The 21607-nt window shown below is 44.7% G+C and overlaps 2 protein-coding genes across 4 annotated transcripts; one reads left to right on the top strand and one right to left on the bottom strand.

Moving 5' to 3' along the window:
• The first annotated feature begins 1879 nt into the window (after positions 1-1879).
• LOC134487268 (gap junction gamma-1 protein-like) lies at positions 1880-11219 on the top strand. Of its 3 annotated transcripts, none has more exons than XM_063288962.1 (3): positions 1880-2011; positions 8721-9881; positions 10670-11219. In XM_063288962.1, exons 2-3 carry the CDS (start codon positions 8738-8740, stop codon positions 10675-10677), a joined length of 1152 nt encoding a protein of 383 aa, XP_063145032.1. In that variant the 5' UTR covers positions 1880-2011; positions 8721-8737; the 3' UTR covers positions 10678-11219. The 3 variants fall into 3 exon arrangements, with proteins under 3 accessions (XP_063145032.1, XP_063145033.1, XP_063145034.1); XM_063288963.1 differs by lacking the exon at positions 1880-2011 and adding an exon at positions 3093-3119; XM_063288964.1 differs by lacking the exon at positions 1880-2011 and adding an exon at positions 7786-8041 and having other exon boundaries at positions 8733-9881.
• A 4264-nt stretch (positions 11220-15483) lies between these two features.
• INHA (inhibin subunit alpha) lies at positions 15484-20715 on the bottom strand. Its single transcript, XM_063292581.1, has 2 exons — positions 20240-20715; positions 15484-17326 (listed from the first exon to the last, which is right to left on the bottom strand). Exons 1-2 carry the CDS (start codon positions 20589-20591, stop codon positions 16563-16565), a joined length of 1116 nt encoding a protein of 371 aa, XP_063148651.1. The 5' UTR covers positions 20592-20715; the 3' UTR covers positions 15484-16562.
• Between the last annotated feature and the right edge of the window lie 892 nt (positions 20716-21607).

Below are 21607 nucleotides of genomic sequence, written 5' to 3'. Positions count from 1 at the left end.
TAGCTCGACCAGTATTTTTGGGCAAGGAACATGATGGGCTGAAGAGCAGCTGCAGCTAAAGAGAATCGCCGACACCGGCTGTTGGCCACAAAGTGTGGTGAAGTATATAAGCCCAAAGCTCAATCCAATAAGACTCTGGACACGAGAAAACTTTTCTCCATTTTATTTGGTACCAAGTGAAATGGGATTTCTCTCCCAAAAGAGGAACCCTAAACTTCTCAAAAACCAAGCATTTTATACTTTTTCAAGAAGGAGTGGTTACAAGCAAAAAGCAATAATTGGATAATTTTTGCTGCAGTGGTTTCAGGTATCTCTCAGGTATTTATTTATTTATTATTCAAATTTTGCTACTGCCCATCTCCCCCAAAAGGGGGACTCTGGGCGGTTTACAATAAAATCAATAAAATCAAGACTATAGTAATAACAATTAACATCTATAAAAACAATTACAGATATAAAATGCAATAAGTAAGTATAAAATCCAAGAGGTTAAAAATTCTGATCAGGTGGGAGGGTGTCTAAGGCTCGAGCCAATCCCATGAATGGTTGCCCATCTTCCCACCCCAGGCGAGATGGCAGAACCAGGTTTTCAGGGCCCTCCTGAAGGTCGGAAGCGAAGGCGCCTGCCTCACCTCTGGGGGCAAGATGTTCCAAAGGGCGGGGGCAACTGCAGAGAAGGCCCGCTTCCTGGACTCCACCGGATGGAATTCTCTTATCTGCGGGGTCCGTAACATGCCCTCTCTGCCTGACCAGGTGGGGTGGGTCGATGTTGTGTGGATGAGACGGTCCCTCAGGTAGCCTGGCCCTATGCCATGTAGGGCTTTAAAGGTCATAACCAACACCTTGAATTGGATCCAGAAGCAAACTGGCACTCAGGTATGCATACATTTTTGTTTTTTCCTAATATAGTCATATTTTCTACTTCCTAAAGATCTTTCCCTCCTTAAGGCAGGAACTTTTGTCAAGGGGGCATAAATTTCACCATGCTAAATACCTGTTCAGTTACTCTAGGGCAAAATATCTCTCATATGCGCATGCTTGCACTCTTTCCCCAAAATTACTGGTTTTGTTTCCATTTCAACCTCGTTTTACCTTCTCTCAGTACCATGCTCTATTCAGCATTATCTTAAACTCTCAAACAGAAATCAGCATTCCTGTACCACTGGACCATCTTCTTTAGCAGACATCAAACAGGCCTCACAATTGCAGCACTGGCTTTTCCAATCACCGCCTGCACGGCCAACAGCGCAGCTCTCCGGATATTCGCAATGCTATAGCTGAAATCGACAGGAGAGCAAACTGTTTCAAGTCCCGCCGCTGTGCGGTGCAACTTTCTCTAGCACGTGCTTTTCCCAGGGCGAAAGACTTGTGAAGCTGGCAAAAGCGCAGCGGGGAAGTGTGGACCCGAGTCATTTCCACAATTCTTAGGAAAGTGATTGCTTTTATTTCCCCGTCGTGTTACCGCCGTTCGCACAGTCATCGTTCTTGCTTTGGCAGACGGCGTGCATGATTCACTAGGTTATCCCTTTTTTGAATTCTGCAATGCCGCCTAACTGGTTGGAAGTGTTACACTTGAAGAAAAAGCGATACTTCCCCCCCCCCCCGCGCCAAGAAAACAGGAGCGAGGCTCAGCTTTCCCCCTTCTTCCCCCGTTGAGCACTGCCTCTTTTCCTTAGAGAAAAGTTTGTTTTCTTCCCTGGCGCCGCCAGATCAACAAAGAAGGCGGCCGCGTGCGACCACACTAGCTGGGGTGGGGATATCTGTCGACGTGTAACACACCCGTTGAGGCACGCGGGCTTTTTGCCCGCTCACCTCGCTCTCTCATTAGTCAGCTTCGGGTGCTCGGGCGGAGGGAGGAGAGAGAGGAGGAAAAAGGAGCGGGGGTCGTCCCGGAGGCGGAGCTGAAGGGGCGGGAGGCGGTGACCGTCTGCAGCCCCTTTGTTCGGACGGGCGGGAGAAGAGGGATTGCACAAGGCGCGCGTCTTTGTGAGGTCCGCCGGGCGGTTATCCAGTAAGTGGGTTTCGAGGGTGTTGGGGAAGCCCTCTTGGGATGGGTTGGGGTAGGGGGTGTTCTGCCTTCCCGAAGCTACGCGGTTCCTCTGGAGCGAGCCTAGTCCCGGTGCGCGTGGAGGCGGTGGAAAGGCTCTGACGCTAGCATGGGACTCCCGGGGAGGGAAATGGAAGAGTGGGGGTCACGTTAAGGTTTCTTAAGAGTTCGGGGAGCAGCAGCCCCCACAGATCGGGCTCGCGGCCTCTCCCTCATTCTCGGGTTTCTGGGTGTTTGCGCTTTCAGAAAAGGAGGATTTAAAAGTCGATTCTCCCGTTATGCGTGGAAGACTTTGGTTTCTTTGTGCGGTACGGAAATGCTGTTCTTTGAAATGCATTGTTTCGAGCCGTGGTCGCAGTTCCGTTCCTCTGCCCGCGATCGCGCTCTTGGGCTCCCGATGAGCTACTCAAATTGTACAAACGCGACCCCCTCATTTTGCTCAGGACCCTGGTGCCTTCCTCTCCCCCCTCCCCCCCGCCTATTCAAGTCACAGACAGCATGAACTCCCAAGCATTTTTATCAATCCCAGTTCCCCTGGGAACAAAATCAATTTGGGGCAAGATAAAAAAACCCAGTAATGATTAACTGGGGAGGGGGCAGTATGATAGACCTGGGGCTTCAGAGCTAGCAGTTAAATATTAAAGTGCTTCATGTTTTATGAGGGAGATATTTACCCCAGTTTGGTAGTAAGTGTCCAGTTGGCAGTCAGTACTTGAAATTATGCACAGTAATGGGTGAGAGGAGACTGGACATAATGTCCTAGATTATACCCACATGGGATTTGGTACATCTGGTTGAGGTACAGTGACTAGGAAAGTCCACCCTTCTCTTACTTGGCACAGTTGTACCATCTGTTCTCTTGGGCAGCAGTCTAAGCCAACTGGTTCTCTGATGCTATTCTGTGGCTCCAAGCATGAGGCTGGTGTTGACCATTTTTTTTACCCTGGACAGCTCCCCCCCCCCCCGAACTTTAATAGTATTTGTATTCTTCAGATGTCTTGAATTTTGAAGAAAAGTGCCCCTCTTTGCCAGACTGCCAACTGGCTAAGGACTCTGAACATTGAAGGGTAAGGTGCGTAGAGAGTATCTGGTTCTGGAAAGGTGCACAAATTAGTATTTCTGGAGGTGCTAAACTGACTGTGTAATTGGTATTTGCCAATGCTATCTGATCAACAAACAAGGCTTATCAAAACGATTTAAATTACTTCTGTCCAGGTAGCAAAACTGTAGTTCCAGAGGTAAGGATATTTCCTGGGGATCTTGATGATATTGCATAATTTTTTTTTTAACCCAACATTGTTGCTTCCTGAAAGAGTGAAGGGGAGAGGAGACAAATTTTTCCACTGTAGTGATACGGAGTTGTGAATTGTTAAAGCAACTAGAAGAAAAATTCTTCCCTTCCCCACCCCTGGCCTTTTCTTTCAGGCCATCCTTATGCCATTTCTTTGCATGCCTGAAGGATTGAGACTAGCAGAGAATATGACAGTAATCTTCTGTGGATTTACAAGATTTATTTGAATGGGTAGTTATTACTTATCCCAGAATTTTAAGATTATTGCTGTGCCTTGCACCTGTAGACAGTAAATGAAGCCATGCATTTATTTTAAGGTAGAAGTCTTCTAGGTTGGCTCTCGACTCCATTCGTTTGTACAATAGGATTTTTTGAGAGGCAACCTGTTGACTCTCCTTGGATAGAAAGCTTGTGATCCTGCATAGTATTCATTCTTCTTAGCCACAAGGAGCATGAACTAATTGCAAAACTGCCTAAGCCCAGGGTTCACTTGGAAGCCGAGTAGCTCCTAAGTGCCTGCATTGTGTGCTTAAGGAAAATAATGCTGGGTCCACACAAAGTGCATTTGTTAAACTGGAGTTTCCATATAGCATGGGGGGTGGGAGAGACACAGGCCCCCAGGATCTCATTTAATTTGCCGTGTTTATTTACCACAAGTCCAAGATCCAGAGATGGGGGCAGGGGGAAGGTATTTGATGAGATTTATAAGCTTGTTTTGAGTCTTGGAAATAAGACAAAGCTTACAGCCATTCCTGCACACACAAATTCTTTGTTTGCTACCCCCAAACTTTCTCCCTTTCAGATGTGTCATTTAAGGAAACAGGGTGCTTGGTGGTAATATCATTTTTGGCTGCTGTTTAGTAACAGATTCAAATCAATCTTCTCCCACCTCCAAAAGCAGCAAACAGGAAAACACCAAGTTCTTACTAGCATACTTTTAAGGGTTTTGTACTGAACTTGCCCATAGATGCCTTGATAGCCAGTGTATGTTGAATTGTCTGTTTAAATTTATTATCAGTAAACGAGTATGTAACATGAGTAATGAAATGAGGGAGGATATCCTTTATCTCTCTTCTTTAAAGAAGATATTAAAAGATCTGAGCCTAAGATAACACTACCCACCCGCCTCAGTTAGACCGTCTCATGGGCTTCCACCCTCTCCCTCACTCAGGACATTCTGCTCTCTGTCCCACGCATCTGGTCATCTGTATGCATGCTTTTGGGTAAATTTAATTTTTATTCTGCTATACATACTATTTTCTGGCAGACATCTAGATTTCTGGTTCTTTTGCTGTTTAATGCTGATTAGATGAACAAGGGATAAGGGGATATCCCTGTTGGGTTAGTCAGCTGGATTTGATGACATATTAAAGGTAATAAGATGACCAATTTAGGGTAGAACACTCATCTGAGAATTAATTTGGAAACCGGAAAGACTGTGATTTTTCATGTGTTACTCATCATGTGTTATTCATTTGTTATTAAAAAATATCAAGTATTGGGGTGAATCCAAGTCTCGTAATAAGTGAGTTTCTATGAGTTCAGAGAATATTTTCTGAACAATTGATAAGAATGTGTTCTATATGCATGGTGAAGGTGAAAGGTCCCCTGTGCCAGCACTGAGTCATGTCTGACCCTTTGGAGGGAAGCTGCTTTCGCGATGTTTTCTTGGCAGACTATAGAGCGGGGTGGTTTGCGATTGCCTTCCCCAGTTGTCACCTTCCCCAGCAAGCTGGGCGCTCATTTTACCGACCTCAGAAGGATGAAAGGCTGAGTCGACCTGAGCCAGCTATCCGAGAATCCAGCTTCTGCTGGGATCGAACTCGGGTCGTGGGGAGAGTTTTGGTTGCAATACTGCCGGACATTGATAAAATAGTCCTGTGTGCACCTGTCCTAACCGTACTGAATTAACCTTGGGTTAATTGGCACACTCCCAGGATTGTCACTTTAAAATCAGTGGAATGTTTTACTCTTTCCCCAACTACATTGCTTGTTTACATGAACATTTTAGGAACAGTCTTCTTTTACTCCTGAGGATCTTTTTCTTCCCAGGAATAAGAAAAAAATGCAAATACAACAAACAGAGCACAGAATGATGTTTAAGTTTTCCACTGATGGTGTCCTTGAACATCATCTCCTGGAGTGGGTGGGTAGACATAAGCAAATTCTCCTGTTATTAAGGAGAGTGCAGAATGAAAGCATTTCTCATTGCTTGTCGGATGACCCGTCTTTATCACCCAAGTCTCCTGGTTGCAAATTAAATGCAACGGGGATTAAATGAGCGGTTTTGACTATTTCTAGATCTATAGAGTAGATCATGCCTATTCTTATGAGCTGTACTCTTAAATGTCTGTAGGGCTCATAGAGCACTGACAACCAATGAGTTCTCATCCTTTAGTAAAGTTAAAGAAATTGCATAGTTAGAGTTTCTAAGCTTGCCATGGTGAAAAGCCTTGCCTTCCCAAGCACTTAACCTACTGTGATAGCTATACTGTAGCTTGTTCTTGTTGCCCAAGCATAATATCCAGCCACCATGTTGAGATACCAGGAGTGGGAGGTAGGGTGACTCAGATATCCCCTCCGGTGACAGTACGCATCCCTGCAGGTTAGCTGATTGAAAAGAGATTTCTTGGGGGGGGGGAGTTGCAAGTGGAACTGAGATAATCTAGAACTACTCAAGACTGGCAAAGTCAAGGGTTCTGACCTGCTGCTTGATCAGATCTGGAAACTTGGCTTCAGTGCCTTGTTTTGGTGCTCAAATAGATTAAGGTACTCATCACTTTATTTATCCATCCATCCATCCACCCATCCAATTTCTGTAGCTGCCCAACTCAACAAGTGACTCTGAGTGGCTTTGGGTGATGGGAGTAGGAAGCAGGGGTCATTGGGGAGCCTGCTACCTTTGACCTGGGCAAACAAGCGTAAATGCAGAACAGAACTATACCCTAGGCTTACAGTTCCTGCTATGTGGCATCTCTTTATGGGTACCTCCCTTACTTAGGACACATTGTATGTGAGCACTCGAGCGTCATGCCCATCCCAGTGTAGCAGGATGTGGCATCCATCCAACAGCTGAGACATACTGACTCACAGAAGAAGCTGTCGCCAAACCGCTTTTATTGATGTTAGGGCTAAATGGGCAGTGAAGGAACAGGAAAAAAACTACTAAAATTCACCTTGCAGTTAATTGCTTCTGTCCAGCTTGGTTGACTTGCTTCACATCCCTTCAGCCTTGTGTATGAAGTTTTGTGATGTCTATATATGAGTTTTTAAGGAGATGGTGTTGTGTGCTGAAATTACACTTTGCCTTCAGTGCAAAAAAGCATCTCCTGATATTGCTGGGAGAGAGGGATTATAATTAGCTGGGTAGGCTGAAATTTACACTGAGTCCAGCCCCAAGGAAACTTACAGGCACTTGAATTGTGCCTTTTTTCTTCCTTTTGAGACAATATTAATTTGGGAGAGGAAGATTAGGTGAGATGCCTTCTCCTCTAAGGTGCCTTATCCCAACCCAAGTTGGATCCCTTGAAGCCACCATTGGTGGTAGAAGGCTTCTCTGATACGTCGCTTGACTGAATTGCCTTGAGCTGAGTCTATGAATGGTGAGAAAAGAGGAAGGGAAGCAGCAACTGCTTTCAGAAATATGTTGTGAGTCTATTCTGGGGGTGACAAATTGCCACCTTTTAAACAATGTATGGTAGCCAGTATGTGTTAAACTGGCAAGAATCCATGGCCAATTTTGTGGTTCTTGTCTGTTTGCCTCTATAAATTCTTGTGTTTCCATTCATCTATGTGAATATGTGTGTATGTGCATATATAATTACTGGCTAGTACACATTTAAAAAGTAAAGTTGTACAATACTCAGTTGCTGTGGAGACTGTATGATGTTCAATCAGCAGAGCATTAGAGAGGTTTTCAGATTTGAAGTTAATTTTTTTGAGGAAATGAAATTAAGCTTGATGTCATTCTGCTTCAGTAATTTGTGAAGGCCTGGGGGAAGAAACTGGGAAGATTGGGGAAAATCCATTTTCAAATTTGAGAACTTCCCCATCTTTTAAGTAGAAGATGTATTTGGATAAATTCTGATTAAATACTTTAGTTTAATTATAGGAATGTAATGTTCCTAAGGGGAAGTTTAAAGATTATTTTAGTTGTTGGATAATCTCTCTGTATGGCTTCTTATAAATAAGTCAATAAACTATACTAAAAGTAGCCTCCTTTGAGTCAAGGTTGATTTCTGGTGTTGTAAAGGACATGCTGGTGTGATTTTCTTGACAAGAGTATGGAAGTGGTTCATTGTTAACTTCTTCCTGGATGTGAAGTTCAATGAATTTTGTGGTTCTTGTCCAAAACCTCGTATGGTATCAGATGGGTCCACTGAGGTCTTGTTATAGTTGGTGATCTCATGAAATCTTAGACATTAAAAAAAAAAACAAATATAGAGAAAAAGTTTGGGAAGCCCACTGTAGCATTTGAATGGAACTGATTTGCCTTTGAAAAATACACAGTTTAAATCAAGAAACAAGATATCAAGCAAGAGCTTACTGTGTTTCAGTTCATGTACATGTTCTGAAGCCCATGAGGATTCAAAGGAAAAGTTGAGAATCTGAAACTTTGAATTTTCTGGGAAAGTTTTCTTACTAGCATTTGAAAAAGCTTCTTGAAGCTATTGCTTACAATAATATATAAATTAAGTAAGTAAGTTTTGGATGACATGACATCAATTTTACGTGGTTTTGTTAAAAGTAAGGAAGGACGTTTTAAAGTACTAGAGAAGGCAGGCCACTTCCCTCCTGATGTTTTGGATAGATACATAAGGGGCTATGCGTGCCACAGAAAAGGAGCTGTGCTGCTAGAGAAGAAGGCCTTGGGGCAGGATGGCGCATGTGCTGCTGGGGATCCCTGTCATGCAGCATTAGAAGATTGTTGTTTCACCCCCATTGGGGATTAAAACAACGTTTTTTGAAGTTGTGTTATGTCAAGGGAGGTCATAGATCATAAGATTCTTAAGTCCATTTCTCTGTGATATCACCCCCAAGCATTTCTCTGAGATTCATTAACCCTGACATTTCTGCAGTTAATTCTTCTTATTGTAGGCAATGAAAGATGAAAAGAAGGGAAAAAACGTTTTTACCCCGTACAGATCATAAGGCAGACTCTCCCTACTGCTGCTACTCCAGGGTTGCTCTGCTTATGCCCTTTAGTATTTTCCTTCTATTTTCTTATCTCAACACCTTATTACTTCAGTTCTCTCTAATGCTTTATGCTTTCAGGGGTGGATGGAGATGAGGTGGGGAGGGGACCTTTTCCATGACTTCTAGAGTGGAATAATCTGACAAATTTCTTTCAGTTTAACCTTTTGCTGTGTTTCTTGGCTGCAGGCCCTTACTGAGCCAAAATGAGCTGGAGTTTCTTGACGCGCCTCCTTGAGGAGATCAACCAGCATTCAACCTTCGTGGGAAAGGTGTGGCTGACAGTGTTGATTGTCTTCCGCATTGTCTTGACTGCTGTAGGTGGCGAGTCTATCTACTACGATGAACAGAGCAAGTTTGTCTGCAATACACAACAGCCAGGCTGTGATAATGTCTGCTATGATTCCTTTGCACCCCTTTCGCACGTTCGTTTCTGGATTTTCCAGATCATTGTGATAGCCACACCCTCGGTGATGTACCTAGGCTTTGCACTGCACCGGCTTTCACGCCAACCCCCTCAAAAAAGCCGGGCCCCTGTGGTGCGACGTGGTGCTGTCCGCGATTATGAAGAGGCAGAGGACAATGGTGAGGAGGACCCCATGATCTTTGAGGAGATTGAGCCTGAGAGGGAGGTGAAGGAGCCTGAGAGCCAGAATCATGATGGCCGCCGGCGCATCAAGAAGGATGGTCTGATGACCGCGTACGTGCTGCAGCTGCTGTGCCGTTCGGCATTTGAGGTGGGCTTTCTGCTGGGGCAGTATGTGCTCTACCGCTTTGAGGTTAACCCTTCCTATGTATGCAAACGCAGCCCCTGCCCTCACACGGTGGATTGCTTTGTCTCTCGCCCCACTGAGAAAACCATCTTCCTCCTCATCATGTATGCTGTGAGTGGGCTCTGCCTGCTTCTCAATATCTGTGAGCTCGTCCACCTGGGCTTTGGGGGGATCCGGGATGCACTCCGTGGCCTTAATACGGAAGATGCTTCACCCCCAAAACCCCACTATGCCCAGAAGGATCCCTCTGCACCACCAACCTACCACTCTCTGAAGAAAGAGCCCTCCAAGGGCCAGTTGGCCAAGGACAAATTGGGCTACAGGGGAGAGAGCTTGGCAGGCATGGCTGCCGAGCGCTACACTGTGGCATCGAGACTCCCCGGCCACGAATTGGACCGACTGCGCAAGCACCTCAGGATCGCCCAGGAGCATCTAGAGATGGCTTTCCAACTGCAGCCAGAGGGCACCGCCAGCCCTTTGCGAAGTAGCAGCCCCGAATCCAATGGGCTGGCTGCGGAGCAGAACCGCTTTAACTTGGCTCACGAGAAGGAAGGGGCAGCTTGTGAACGAACTAGTGGTAAGTGGGGTGAGGAGCAGGCTTTCCTTGGAGTTCAGGGCCAGTGTCTTAGAAAAGGCAACCATCGATGAGCAAGAATTGGCTAAATTGGCAGGAGCCCTTATTCTAAGTCTTAATGTGGTTATGCTTAAAGAACAGTTAGTGTAAATAGTTGCTTTCTTGGGGGCTGTTAAGTGTTGGGTCCATTTATAAGTCCTCTGAATCAAGTGTGCTTCTAAGCTCCCTTGGTTGAGAAGGCTGGCTTTTGCAATGTGCCTGGGATAATGAGCAGATCAGTCAGATTTTTCTCACCAGGTGGCCCTTCTTGAGTTGGTGAGGGGCAGCCACGTACTGTGAAAGAGCATGGTGGAAGGCCGAATTTAACACTGAGGGGGAATGATTGGGGCGGTTTGCGTAGTTTTTCTGAATTGCATCAGTAATATGTACACTTCTCATATTTTTTTCTTTTTTTTCCCCAAGCAATTTTATTAAAGGTTATAATTACAATAGTACTTCTCATAATTTCTCCATGAGGTTTGAGCTGCCGGAGCGTTTTGCCCTTTCCACAGCTGTCAAATGCACCATTTGCTAGGGCAGGCATGTAAAATCTGGCTTAGAAAAAAACACGCATGGAAGCTGATGGATAAATCTCAGCTGCTGTATGGTGTGAAGCAGCAGAATAGGAAGAAGATACCCCCAGGAGGGGTGTAGCTGGGAACCCCCAAGAAGCAACGCATGTGTGGAGGACAAGGTCTGTTCTTCGGGGATTGGAGTGAGAAACTGTAATGCTTTTCCTGTTTTATTTCCAGGTCTCTGAAGCATTGGACAGCTGCCCAGGTGACAAGAAGAAATGGGAGGAACTGAAAGCATGTGCATACCTGTGGTCATTAGCCTGATGTGTGCTAGTGCCCTGATGGAAGAGTTGGGGGATGAGCTTATGCTCTGATCCTACTTCGGTGGAAGATAATGGAAAAGGAGATAACATGAGTCCCCATGGGTGGGTGGGGAGGCTGTAGTGATAATACTTTCAGAAGTCTTTGTATGTGTGTCTTTTTATGGGTCCAAAAGGGAAACTTATTTTTCTACTTTTATACATGTTGTAGAGGTACTATTGTTCTGCCTAGGGGGCGTTTTGTCTGTCTTCTCTCTCTTTCTCCAATGGGACTGGATTAATAGCGACATAGCAATTCCCCCCCCCCCTCCACTTTATATTATTACAGTTTACTATATCTAAGAGGACACCTACAACTTCCCAGGACTTTCCTCAGGATTTAGCTGTACACAAGTCAACTCCCTCATTTTCTTTTCCTCTTCCCTAACACCAGATAATGGAAACAATTGGTGGTGGTTGGGCCAAAGATAATCTGCTGCATTCCCAGATGCTGGTTTATTTTATTTATTTATTTATTTTATTAATTAAATTTATATCACCCCCTATCTCCCCGAATGGGGGACTCTGGGCAGTTTACAATAAATAATACTAAAAACATAACCACCTAAAATTGCCATTAAAATATAAATAAAAACAAATGTAAAATCCAAGTGGAGATGGAACAAAATCACTAAGAGGTGCTATGGCACCAGCCATCCCCAGGTGGCGCTATCACTCTCCCCCTCCCAAGCAAGGCGGCAGAACCAGGTCTTCAGTTTCTTCCTGAAGTCCAAGAGCAAGGAAACCCGTCTCAACTCCGGGGGCAAGATGTTCCAAAGGGCGGGCGCCACTGCAGAGAAGGCTCGCCTCCTGGACCCCACTAGATGAAATTCCATTACTGATGGGGTCCGTAGCATGCCCTCCCTGCCTGACCCGGTGGGGCGGGTCGATGTTATGGGGATGAGACGGTCCCTCAGATACCCTGGTCCCATGCCATGTAAGGCTTTAAAGGTGATAACCAACACCTTGAATTGGACCCGGAAGCAAACTGGTACCCAATGCAGCTCATGTAACAGTGGTGTCACATGGGCTGATTTTACAGCCCTGATAACTGTCCGCGCAGCTGCATTCTGGACCAGCTGAAGCTTCCGAATGCTCTTCAAGGTTAGCCCCATGTAGAGTGCATTTCAGTAGTCTATATGGGAGATGACAAGGGCATGAGTGACTGTTTGGAGGGCATCTCGGTCCAGGAATGGGCGTAGCTGGTGCACCACCCAGAGATGTGCAAAGGCCCTCCTGGCCGCGACTGCCACCTGCTCTTCAAGCAGGAGTCGTGAGTCCAGGAGGACCCCCAGGTTCTGCACTGGCTCCGAATGGGGCAGTGCCACCCCATCCAGAACCAAAGAAAACAACTTCCTGGAACCCGAGGGGCCATCAATCCACAGCCACTCTGTCTTACCAGGGTTCAGCTGAATCTTGTTGTTCCCCATCCAGGCCCCCACAGCCCCCAGGCACCTGGAAAGGGTGGAGACTGCATCACTTACTTCACCTGGGATGGAGATATATAACAGTATCATCGGCATATTATGAGCAGCATCTGCCTTCCTTGCCCTCTGTGGGGTGCTGTGCTTGGTTTCTCCTGAATGGCAGGAGGACCAAAATCACATTTGAGTCATCTCAAGAGACAGACATAAAATGTGTTTTTATGTTTTATTTTTTTATAATTTACTGGAACAGTTCTGAGTTTTTGTTCTTTTATATGGATGTATAATATATATAAATATATATATTTGGTAAAAAAAAAAATCAGAAGATTTTTTATAGCAATCCTGAGGTCTTGACTCTTTTTTTGCAGAAAAATAAAGAACAAATTAGTGAGGATGTTTGCACAGTTGTGTACAATTAGGATGCCTTGGTTGTGCTCTAAATCCTCCATTACTGAGAAGCAGAAAGATGTGAAGATCCCAGCAAATCAATAATATTGTAAGGCAGGAGAAGGCACCCTTATTTACAGCTGGTTGAACACTTAAAATGTTTGGGACTTTCCAACACCATGGTAGTGATGCATATGTATTATTGGAAGGACAAGGTTAATAATTTTGGGCTGTTTCTTTTCCTAAAAAAAAAGTAAATAGGTTTAATGCACAAAGCTTAATGCACCCATTTCAATCTTGCTTTTTACAAAAAGTCATGAAATGTGCTGTGAATTTTAGGGTGGGTTTATAAAGATGGGGCTGGGGTTTCTTGTAAGAAGTGCCGTATCCTGAGTCAAAGTGGTGGCCAGTTTATAATGCAGAAGCATCTCTCAGGGAGTGTGTTGCCAAGGCTAGCCAAGAATTGGGAGGAGGCAAAATCCAGTCACCTTATTGGCGGGAAGCAGTATAAGAACATAAGACAATGATCCGTTCCTCCATGTGGTGCTGCTGGAAACTGCCCCCCACTTGGGGTGGGGCCAAGCTGAACATGCACCCTGGCGTCAGGCCGTGGCGACAGGTCAGTCAGTATTTTAGTTGCAACAAGCGGACGGAAACAACTACTACTTGCTGCCTACCACTCTGAGCTACACCAAGTTTTGCTAATGCTGTTCTAATTCCTGCAATTATTTGTGTTGCTGCCTCTGCAAGGATTTCTGTAGACTTCCCCAACCTGCTGCTTTGTGGATGTGTTGGACCAGCCTCTACGCTCCCCAGCCACGGTGGCTGAAGTCCTGTTATTTGGCAGTTACGGAAGTCCCAACCCATGGGCATCAGGTTGCGGAGGCCGAGCGCTCGGAACAGCTATCCCTCACCCTCATAGAGATGTGGCTGGACGGGTGCTTGCGCTACACGCAAGAAGAAGAAGGGGTGGGGGATTCAGACTTGTTTAATTCACTCTGTCTTTTAAAACTACCTTGTGAAGGGTGGCCCATAAATCATTTAAGTACATTACTACATATGAATTGGAGCGAGTTTGCAGAGGGAATAGTGCCTTTCCTGAAAATTATTGTACGGGTGGGGAGAGTGCCTCTGAAGTGGGGCTGTGGAGAGAGATGGGTTTCAACATAAGAGCCATGCTGGATCACACTAAAGGCCCTTCTCCCACATTCTGTGGGACACGGTGGCCAGCCTACTGCCTGCAAGGGGAGGAGGGTGATAGCCCTCTTTGATGGCTGTTCTGTTGTTTTTCCATCACCCTCACAAACCTTTCTTAGAAGTTAAGCACCCAGTAGCTGTAGTGTCCTGACTGGGAATCTATTGTAATCATGCTGGGAAGTCTTTCCCGTGGCTTTGCCATCCCACCTTCCATCTTTTTTGAGGTGTGATGGCTATAACTCTGCATTGTTCTGTGTCCAGTACTCTTCCATGCAGTGGTCTGCGCATATTTTGAAGAATAGTTACTGCCAGCATAACTTAGCAGAGTTGGGGACAGGGAATGAGGTCATGCTTTTACTCACCATGCAGTAAATTTACCCCCCAGGTCCCTTATTCTTATACCTGCAACCCTGAATGTGAATAATAGAACAGAAACACTTTTTGGTCACCTTAGGGAAGACACAGGTGGTGGTCACCTGACACACTTACTTATGGTTAACTGAACCATGGTTTATTCATGTGAAGCTTCTGGATTCATCAGTTATATTGAGCCATTAAGTTCACAGGCTGGGTTTGCACTGCATGCTAGGCTGAAATGTGGTTGTGGAAACCACCACAGAGACCTCTGAAATAGCTGGACGGTGATATTCTGCCCTGCCTGTGAAATCCTGAAAGGGCAAAAGAATTGTACTGTTCTGCTCTGTCAACAAACACTGCTTTCTCTGAGCTGTGCAAAAATCAATGTTGCCTCCCAAGGAGGGGAACCCAGATGAAAGAACTCAGATTGTGTTTTCTGTTCAGCTGCCTTGGGAGCCATCTATTGACACAACCTTGTATTACCTGCAGAACGTAAGTGGGCTCCAGAGTATGGTAGGATCTCAGCTAAACAGATGCTGGCTCTCCTACTGTGCTGTGTGCTCCCCAGCACCATCTGGAATTTGAGGCCAGAGTGATCCTCTGTCTGCTGCTTCCTTCTCAACAAATACTTTGAAACTTACCAGCAAGAATTTACTTGAAATACCTACATGAAATCAAGAGTGAAACACGTTTGTTTGTTTCTTACATGCATTATACTGTGTTCTATCTGTTTAGTAAAGGGAGTGAGCACAAGATGTCCCAGGACTGGCATCTTTTTTTTTTTTAAGATACTGAATAGCATTGAGTGGTTTCTTTTAGGGGGAAAAAAACTTTATTTAACTGTCACTGTTTTGGAAACATTTTCTAATTAGCCCTTTACAACAAATGCTGATTAGGATACAGTTTAACAAAGCAAGGGGACTCCTACACTCTGGCCATCTCAACATGTTCTGATTGTGGATACTCTGTAGCTTCAGGCAGGACTTTAATGGGCTCCAGGGGTTCATCTCTTCCTCAGTGCTTGTTTGAACCATTGGCCTCTATATTAGCCATTTTAATAATGAAGTTGAAATTTTCCTCCACGGGTGGAAAATTTACCAAGTGACAATGTCTACTGTCGAAGAGGCATCACCATTTCCTAAACCAAGCTATGCTTGCTGCACTTAGCTGGGTTTTTTTCTTGATCGGAGGTTTCATAAAACAGGCCCACCTTCCTGCTCCCCCAGCATTCTGATAAGAGCTATGGGAATTATACTGTAGATGCCAGCTAGAAAACCCTGCTGGTCCACTGTAACAGCCTCTTCCTATTCCCCAGCCTCCAGGTCTCTTGAGGGAGATCAGAACTGGGATGGCTGAGAAGCCAAGCGTAAGCACTCTGCTGCAAGTTTCCTCTTGCACTTTGTAGTACCCCAAGGGTAAACCTGTATCTGAAAGAGGATGAGGAAAGAAAGACCCAGTGAAAATGTAGCATGCCAGGTCTGAGGATCATTAATCAAAAATGAGCAATTTTTTCTCAGTTTTTTAAGGGAAGCAAACTTTCTTTCAGATCCCTAGAGTTTGGAAAACTTGCAGGGCAAGTTAGCTGCGTGAGCCAAATTCAACTGCATGATTGGCAAGAAATGCTGCCTGTCTGTATATTTTCAAGCGCATTCTTTCTGCGGATTCTAGGTCCTATCTGGCCTGTTGCTGCTCAGATAGTTGTAGTATTCTTGCTGCCAATCCAAAAAGTGTTTGGCTTTTCTGTGATTGATAAGAATCTTCATTACCTCTACTCTTTTCCTCAGATTATGATACTCCTTAACTCTCCCTTCTAGCTTTGGAAAACAGGGCTGCATTTCTGGTTCTGTTCAGAGACATAGGTCCAGGACACTGAGGCCAAACTGTCTATGCGTTCATTAGCTTTCCTTGTGGGCTGTCATCAAGAGGGAACAAATGGAGGAGGAGGAGGAGGAGGAGGAGGAGGAGGACTATTTAATTATATTCCTTCCTGCTTGCTCAATATCACCCTCTCCAACCTGAAATTAAATGAGGATCCTACACTTTTTCTGTGATGGGTGGGATAGCAGCTAAGCAGAGGCATTTTTGAGGGGACAAAACAAAAGGAGAAGATTAAGCAGCTTCCCCACTCCAATCTTGGTCCTCCAGTCTGATTGTAGCTTCAGTTAATAAAGCCCAAGGGCAAATGAGATGCAGAGGGGCCTCCAAAGCTGGCTGTGAAGGCCAAAGGTACCAGTCTTCACACTGAGTAGATAAGGCACTGGCACTATTAAGCCCTGCCTAGAAGTGTTTTGGTCCTGGGTTCATATGAAGAAGACTTGTTGCTGAGGGTCTAGAGTGAACTGATCTGAGCAAGACAGTAGTTTCCCATTAGGAGAGTATTGTACTGCTAAAGCTGAGTCCTTGCTATATGCAGGCACAGTCCTGGGTGAGGATGTTGGGCACTGTCTCATACTTGAAGGAGTAGCCACCATCTGAGGTGGTACGGACCCTCAGAGAGTGCATGGTGCCTGGTAAGGCAGCACAGCAGAGCTGGAAGTTGGGATTGTGTGTGAGTGTGTGGCTGTCGGAACAGTTTCCATGACAGTAATGAAACACAAAGCTGCTAGGATGCACGATCCACTTGTCCCACCCTAGTTCTTCAAAAGAGATATTGAGGGAGGCACGGTGGCAGTTGGCATGGACTGCAGCATCATCTGAAGGTCGCTGGAGCAAATTGAGAGCAGCTGGTGACCAGGGTACTGAGGAGCGCCGGGCCCGGTCTCGGCCCTTGGGTTTGGTGATTGCCACAAGGAAGGGCATCTTTTCAGCATCAGCCACACAGGGGCAGCCTGGGCAATGAATGAAGAGCACAAATATATTCTGGGCAAGGTAAGGGAAGAAGGATGTTCTAAAGTGAAAGACCGTCCAGCCCTCAGGAGCTGGCACTGCCATGGTAGCTAGTGGGACCCGGCCTTCTTCAGAGAGTGTCAGTATCTCTGCCTCTGGTGTGGAGCTGTTGGAAGCAGCTTCTGAGTGGCTGTTCTGAACTATCACAGGGCTGGTGTAGAACCACAGCTGGGCTGATGTCACCACACGACTCAGGATATGTATTGAGGGTTGAAAAATGTAGGTGAAAACTCCCTCATCCTCTGGAAGCTCATCCGGCTGAGGTGGCTCACAGGGCACATCTGTAAAATAGGAGAGGGTTTAATGGGACTATTGGCATTACATACTGGAGGGTATTGTTCCTCCCAGACTGGAAGAATGGGAAGTGACCCTTGAAGGAAGAAACAACAAATACTGACAACTCCTTAGTCTCCCTTGTGTGTGTGTGTGTGTTCAACCCTTACTTCAAATAACTTCCTGCTATTGTCTTGATTTAGACCTACTGTATCATTGATTTTGCACCCTTGGGGGAAAGAAAGGATGAAATCTTAATACATGCATTGAGTTTGCTCCAGCATTCCTTGACAAGATAGTTGCTGCGTTTGTATATCTCACCAAGCCATCGTTTATTAAATACCTTTTATATAATAAGCACAATAGCTGGCCTCACATTCACAAAACGTTGTGTAGAAGCCACACTTCTGGGTTCACCCAAATGCTAATTAAAACCACACAAATCAGATTATGGCTTAGTGTAGTTTGTGAACATGCATCATCTCCTTGCTGTCTAAGACGTTACAAGGGAAAGCTGATTTTCAAGATGCCCAAATGCTGTTTGAACAATCCACTTGTGTTCCTAGCCTGCTATACTGAGGCAAGAAGCTGTTTACAATGAGCATCTGGCCTTATTTTGGGAAAAGCACAGGTGTTCATGTCTGGTGCTGGGCGGATCTTAACATGATTGTTTTAATTGATGAAGAGCAACAGTGAAGTTAAAAGGATACTCATGCCAATAGAAAGTTCAAATAAGCAAATTAGAAAACAGTGAGTGGTGCATGAAACATAGCAGTCAGCTTGTGACTCATTTGAATTTTCCTTTATTTGCCATAATGAATGTTAGTAAACTATTTTGTTCCTGTTCCTGCCTTCTAGAAACCAATTGGTAACTCCATGCTGCCATATATCTACATCTACATCTACATCTACATCTAGCCAGGTTCCTCGGAGTGGTCACTACTGACTCCCAAGGGTCAGTGGGACTATCCAAGGGTCGATAAATGGCTGGGGGTCGATTGGGGTCAATTAATATTTTAGCTCCACACCAGTCCTTAGTCCTGAAGAAGAGGTGGCTAGCAGAGAGCAAGTGTTACCTGAGATTGGATGGTCAGCCATCAGCGAGAGTGGCCTTGAGTTTTCTCTATTATTATTATTGCTGTTGTTGTTATTGTTATTGTTGTTGTTATTGTTATTAGTATTATTATTCATAGTACTATTAGTGAAAGTAGTATTTATTAAATTATTTTCATGTAATAAATATTTTGGGGTTGGTGAACAGTCTGAACTTATTGAAGGGATCAGTGAGCTGAAGAGTTTGGGGACCCCTGATCTATATCATCTAAATTGATACCTATATCTAGTTTTGTTCCTGTGTGCTTTGCTGTAGGTGCATATATTTTTATTAAGGCAAGTGCAAAAAATTCAGCCAAGTTCTTTCTTTTATTAGACTAAAAACTGGTTGGTGTTAAGGCTTGCTGTATGCTTACACTGCAGGAGGAGAGCTGCCTTAAGCAGTGGTAGCAAAAAAATCAGAAAAAATCTGGTAGCACCTTTTCTGACTTAACACATTCCATTAAAAGGCATAAGCTCATGCCTTTTAATAAAATTTGTTAGTCAGAAAAGATGCTACCAGACTCTTTCTGATTATATGTTTACATGTGATACAAGAGCAAAGTCTTGCAGTGGCAGAAGCTGGACCTGGCTTCCTCTTGATGTTTTTCATCTGTACATTAAATTATCTGTATACATAATGCGCACCTGTATGTTAATACTAAATTCCTGAGAAAGTGCTGGGGAAGCTAGAGCTGCCAAAACTGGGCTGAAAAACTCTGGACAGCTGCTAGGTGGCAGAAAAGAGATACAGAAAATCATAATTCTTTTTTCCTGTAAAATGGAAATACAGACTTTTGCAGCTCAGATACAGCAGCCCTAGCAAAGCTGTTAAAAGAATGTGCGTGTGCAAGAGAGATAATATTTGAAGTTCACATTATTCCAATGAGTCATTTCTCCCCTTACGGAATTTAAATTCTCTTCCTTAACTCTCCCTGTTTTTTCTGCATGCCATCATTACATCTCATTTCCTATTCAGACACAAACCCAGGTCAATAATCTGGATTGTGAAAAGTTGAGATCTCTTTCAAAGGTATTTCCTAATCCTACTCACTAGTATCCGCAGAATCTGAAAATTTGTTTATGGTAGCGTAACAAAAAGCTTAGGTTGCAAATTCATTATAAAGGTACAGTGTTACCTGCCTATTCGGAAGTAAGTTCCATTGAGTTCAGTGGAACTAACTTTCAAATAAAAAAATATAACATTACAAGTTGTGGTTGAAGTCATATACATAATATACCTTGTTATCTGGCAGTACATCCCACTGAATTCAATTAGACCTATGTTTAAGTAGACGTGTAAGGATTTACTGTTAATTGCATTAAATTCAGTGGGACTTCTGAACAACTAGAGAGAAAACCGGAGTGCATGTCTACAAGAAAAGTGAAATATTCAAAAGCCACCAGAATGCCTGAGAGCTCCCACATTGTGTGTAAAGGGTTGAGCAGAACATTTCTCATTTGGCAGCAACAGCCGGATTTGAATTGCTGAACCTGGCTTAAATTTCTGCTATAGCTGGATTAAAATCAAGATGTGTGTGTGTGTGTGTGTGTGTTTGCCTCTGGGATGAGGTTCACTGGTATACGATTTCACAGAATCATACAGTTGGACATGACCTAAAAGATCATCTAGTCCAACCCTCTGCTCTGTGCAGGATCCACAACATGTGCTTGACCTCAGTACTTGTCCTTATGTTTGATGAAATGGGTTAGATGATAACCAAATGTCTGCCCTATCTTCTCTCTGCCTGTCTGAAGTAATCAGGGCACTTTTTCTTTTCTTTTGGTTTTAACCCTTCCGGGACCCCTCCAGTGATGGTTCTGCTTACCTTTTGATGGGAAGGCAATCACCTGGGATGCATCTTCTTCCTCCCAGTTGTGAGTAGCTGCTGTGCCCAAGGCATGCCGCCTGTGGAGTCCCCTTCGTCCCACTTGGACACTTTCGCTTTTGGGGACAGGACCAAGGGACTCCAGGAAATGTGCCTTGATTCTAGCCAGGATGAGATGCCTGTCAACTTCATCCCTGCTGCAGCCAGCCACAGCAGAAGGAGCCAGCAAGAACAGCTGCAGGATCAGCATGGAGTTGATCATGGGCAAGATGTGCAAAGAACGCTGATCCAACATGTGTAAGGGAACGATGTGCAGGATGTGTTGTTCCTGTGGAAAAAAATGTTCTTGCATATGTATAAGAGTTCAGACTGAGGCGCAGTTCCCAGATATTGCAGGTAGCTCAGAATGTGTGTAGGGAAGTCCTGTCTCGTGGGTAAGGTAGTCTGGCTCTTCAGTTGCCTCCTGGAAGTCTAACCTACCCAGTTCCTTCTGCCTCCTGATTTCTTTACTGAGCCAAGCTGGGGCATGATGGCATTGAGACTGTATCTGACACTGACGCAAATGTCTGCCAGCCATGAATATTATCTCCTGGACAGCAAAACACAGGAGACGTCTGGAATGCAAGGACGGTGTTGCCTAGGGGACAGGACCTAGAGCAGGGTACTCTGGAGGAGAGATGGACATAGTCCCCGAGTTGTCAACACTGAAGCAGTGATAAAGGGGCGATTCTTCTTAGTTTCCTCCTAGACTGTCTGAAATTCAGGGTCGTCACAGTGCTGTGTTCTGGGGGTCTGATCGTTCTCATCAATCCCAGGCAGTTTTCAATCTAGGTCTAGATCATTCACATAACACTAAATTCTGTATCAAAGGCTCTAGTAGGCAGCTTACAAGTATTTCACATATGTACACAAGCTCACACCCTTGTAATCCACACACTACCACTTCCTAGTTCAGTATTCAAAAGCTGTCAGGTGCATTGGAATGACCTTTAAGCATATATTAAAAGGGTATACAGGTTCTAACTTTTATCACACTGAGTAAGGGTTTACTATGGGTGTTAGAAAGTAGTAAAAATTGCTTGTGAATATAATGAGATGGTTACAGGATATTAAAAGCTAACGCACCCACATCTTAAGGTTGCTCTTTCATTCATTGCTCTCGATTCTAGATTACCTCCTAGCCTGGCTATGTAGTGTTTAATCCTAAAAGAGAGAAATCTGTGGGTGCTCTTGTAATCCTTGGTCCAGTACAGTGTTTTCCAAACTTAGCAACTTTAAGATATGTGGACTTCAACTCCCAGAATTCCCCAGCCAGCATGCTGCCATTTAGTGGTCTTTTCAATTTTTGCACTCAAGATACAGAAGTCT

Source organism: Candoia aspera, chromosome 1, assembly GCF_035149785.1.
Source record: "Candoia aspera isolate rCanAsp1 chromosome 1, rCanAsp1.hap2, whole genome shotgun sequence".
Classification (NCBI taxonomy): Eukaryota; Metazoa; Chordata; class Lepidosauria; order Squamata; family Boidae; genus Candoia; species Candoia aspera.
This window is presented reverse-complemented; position numbering and strand designations above follow the sequence as displayed.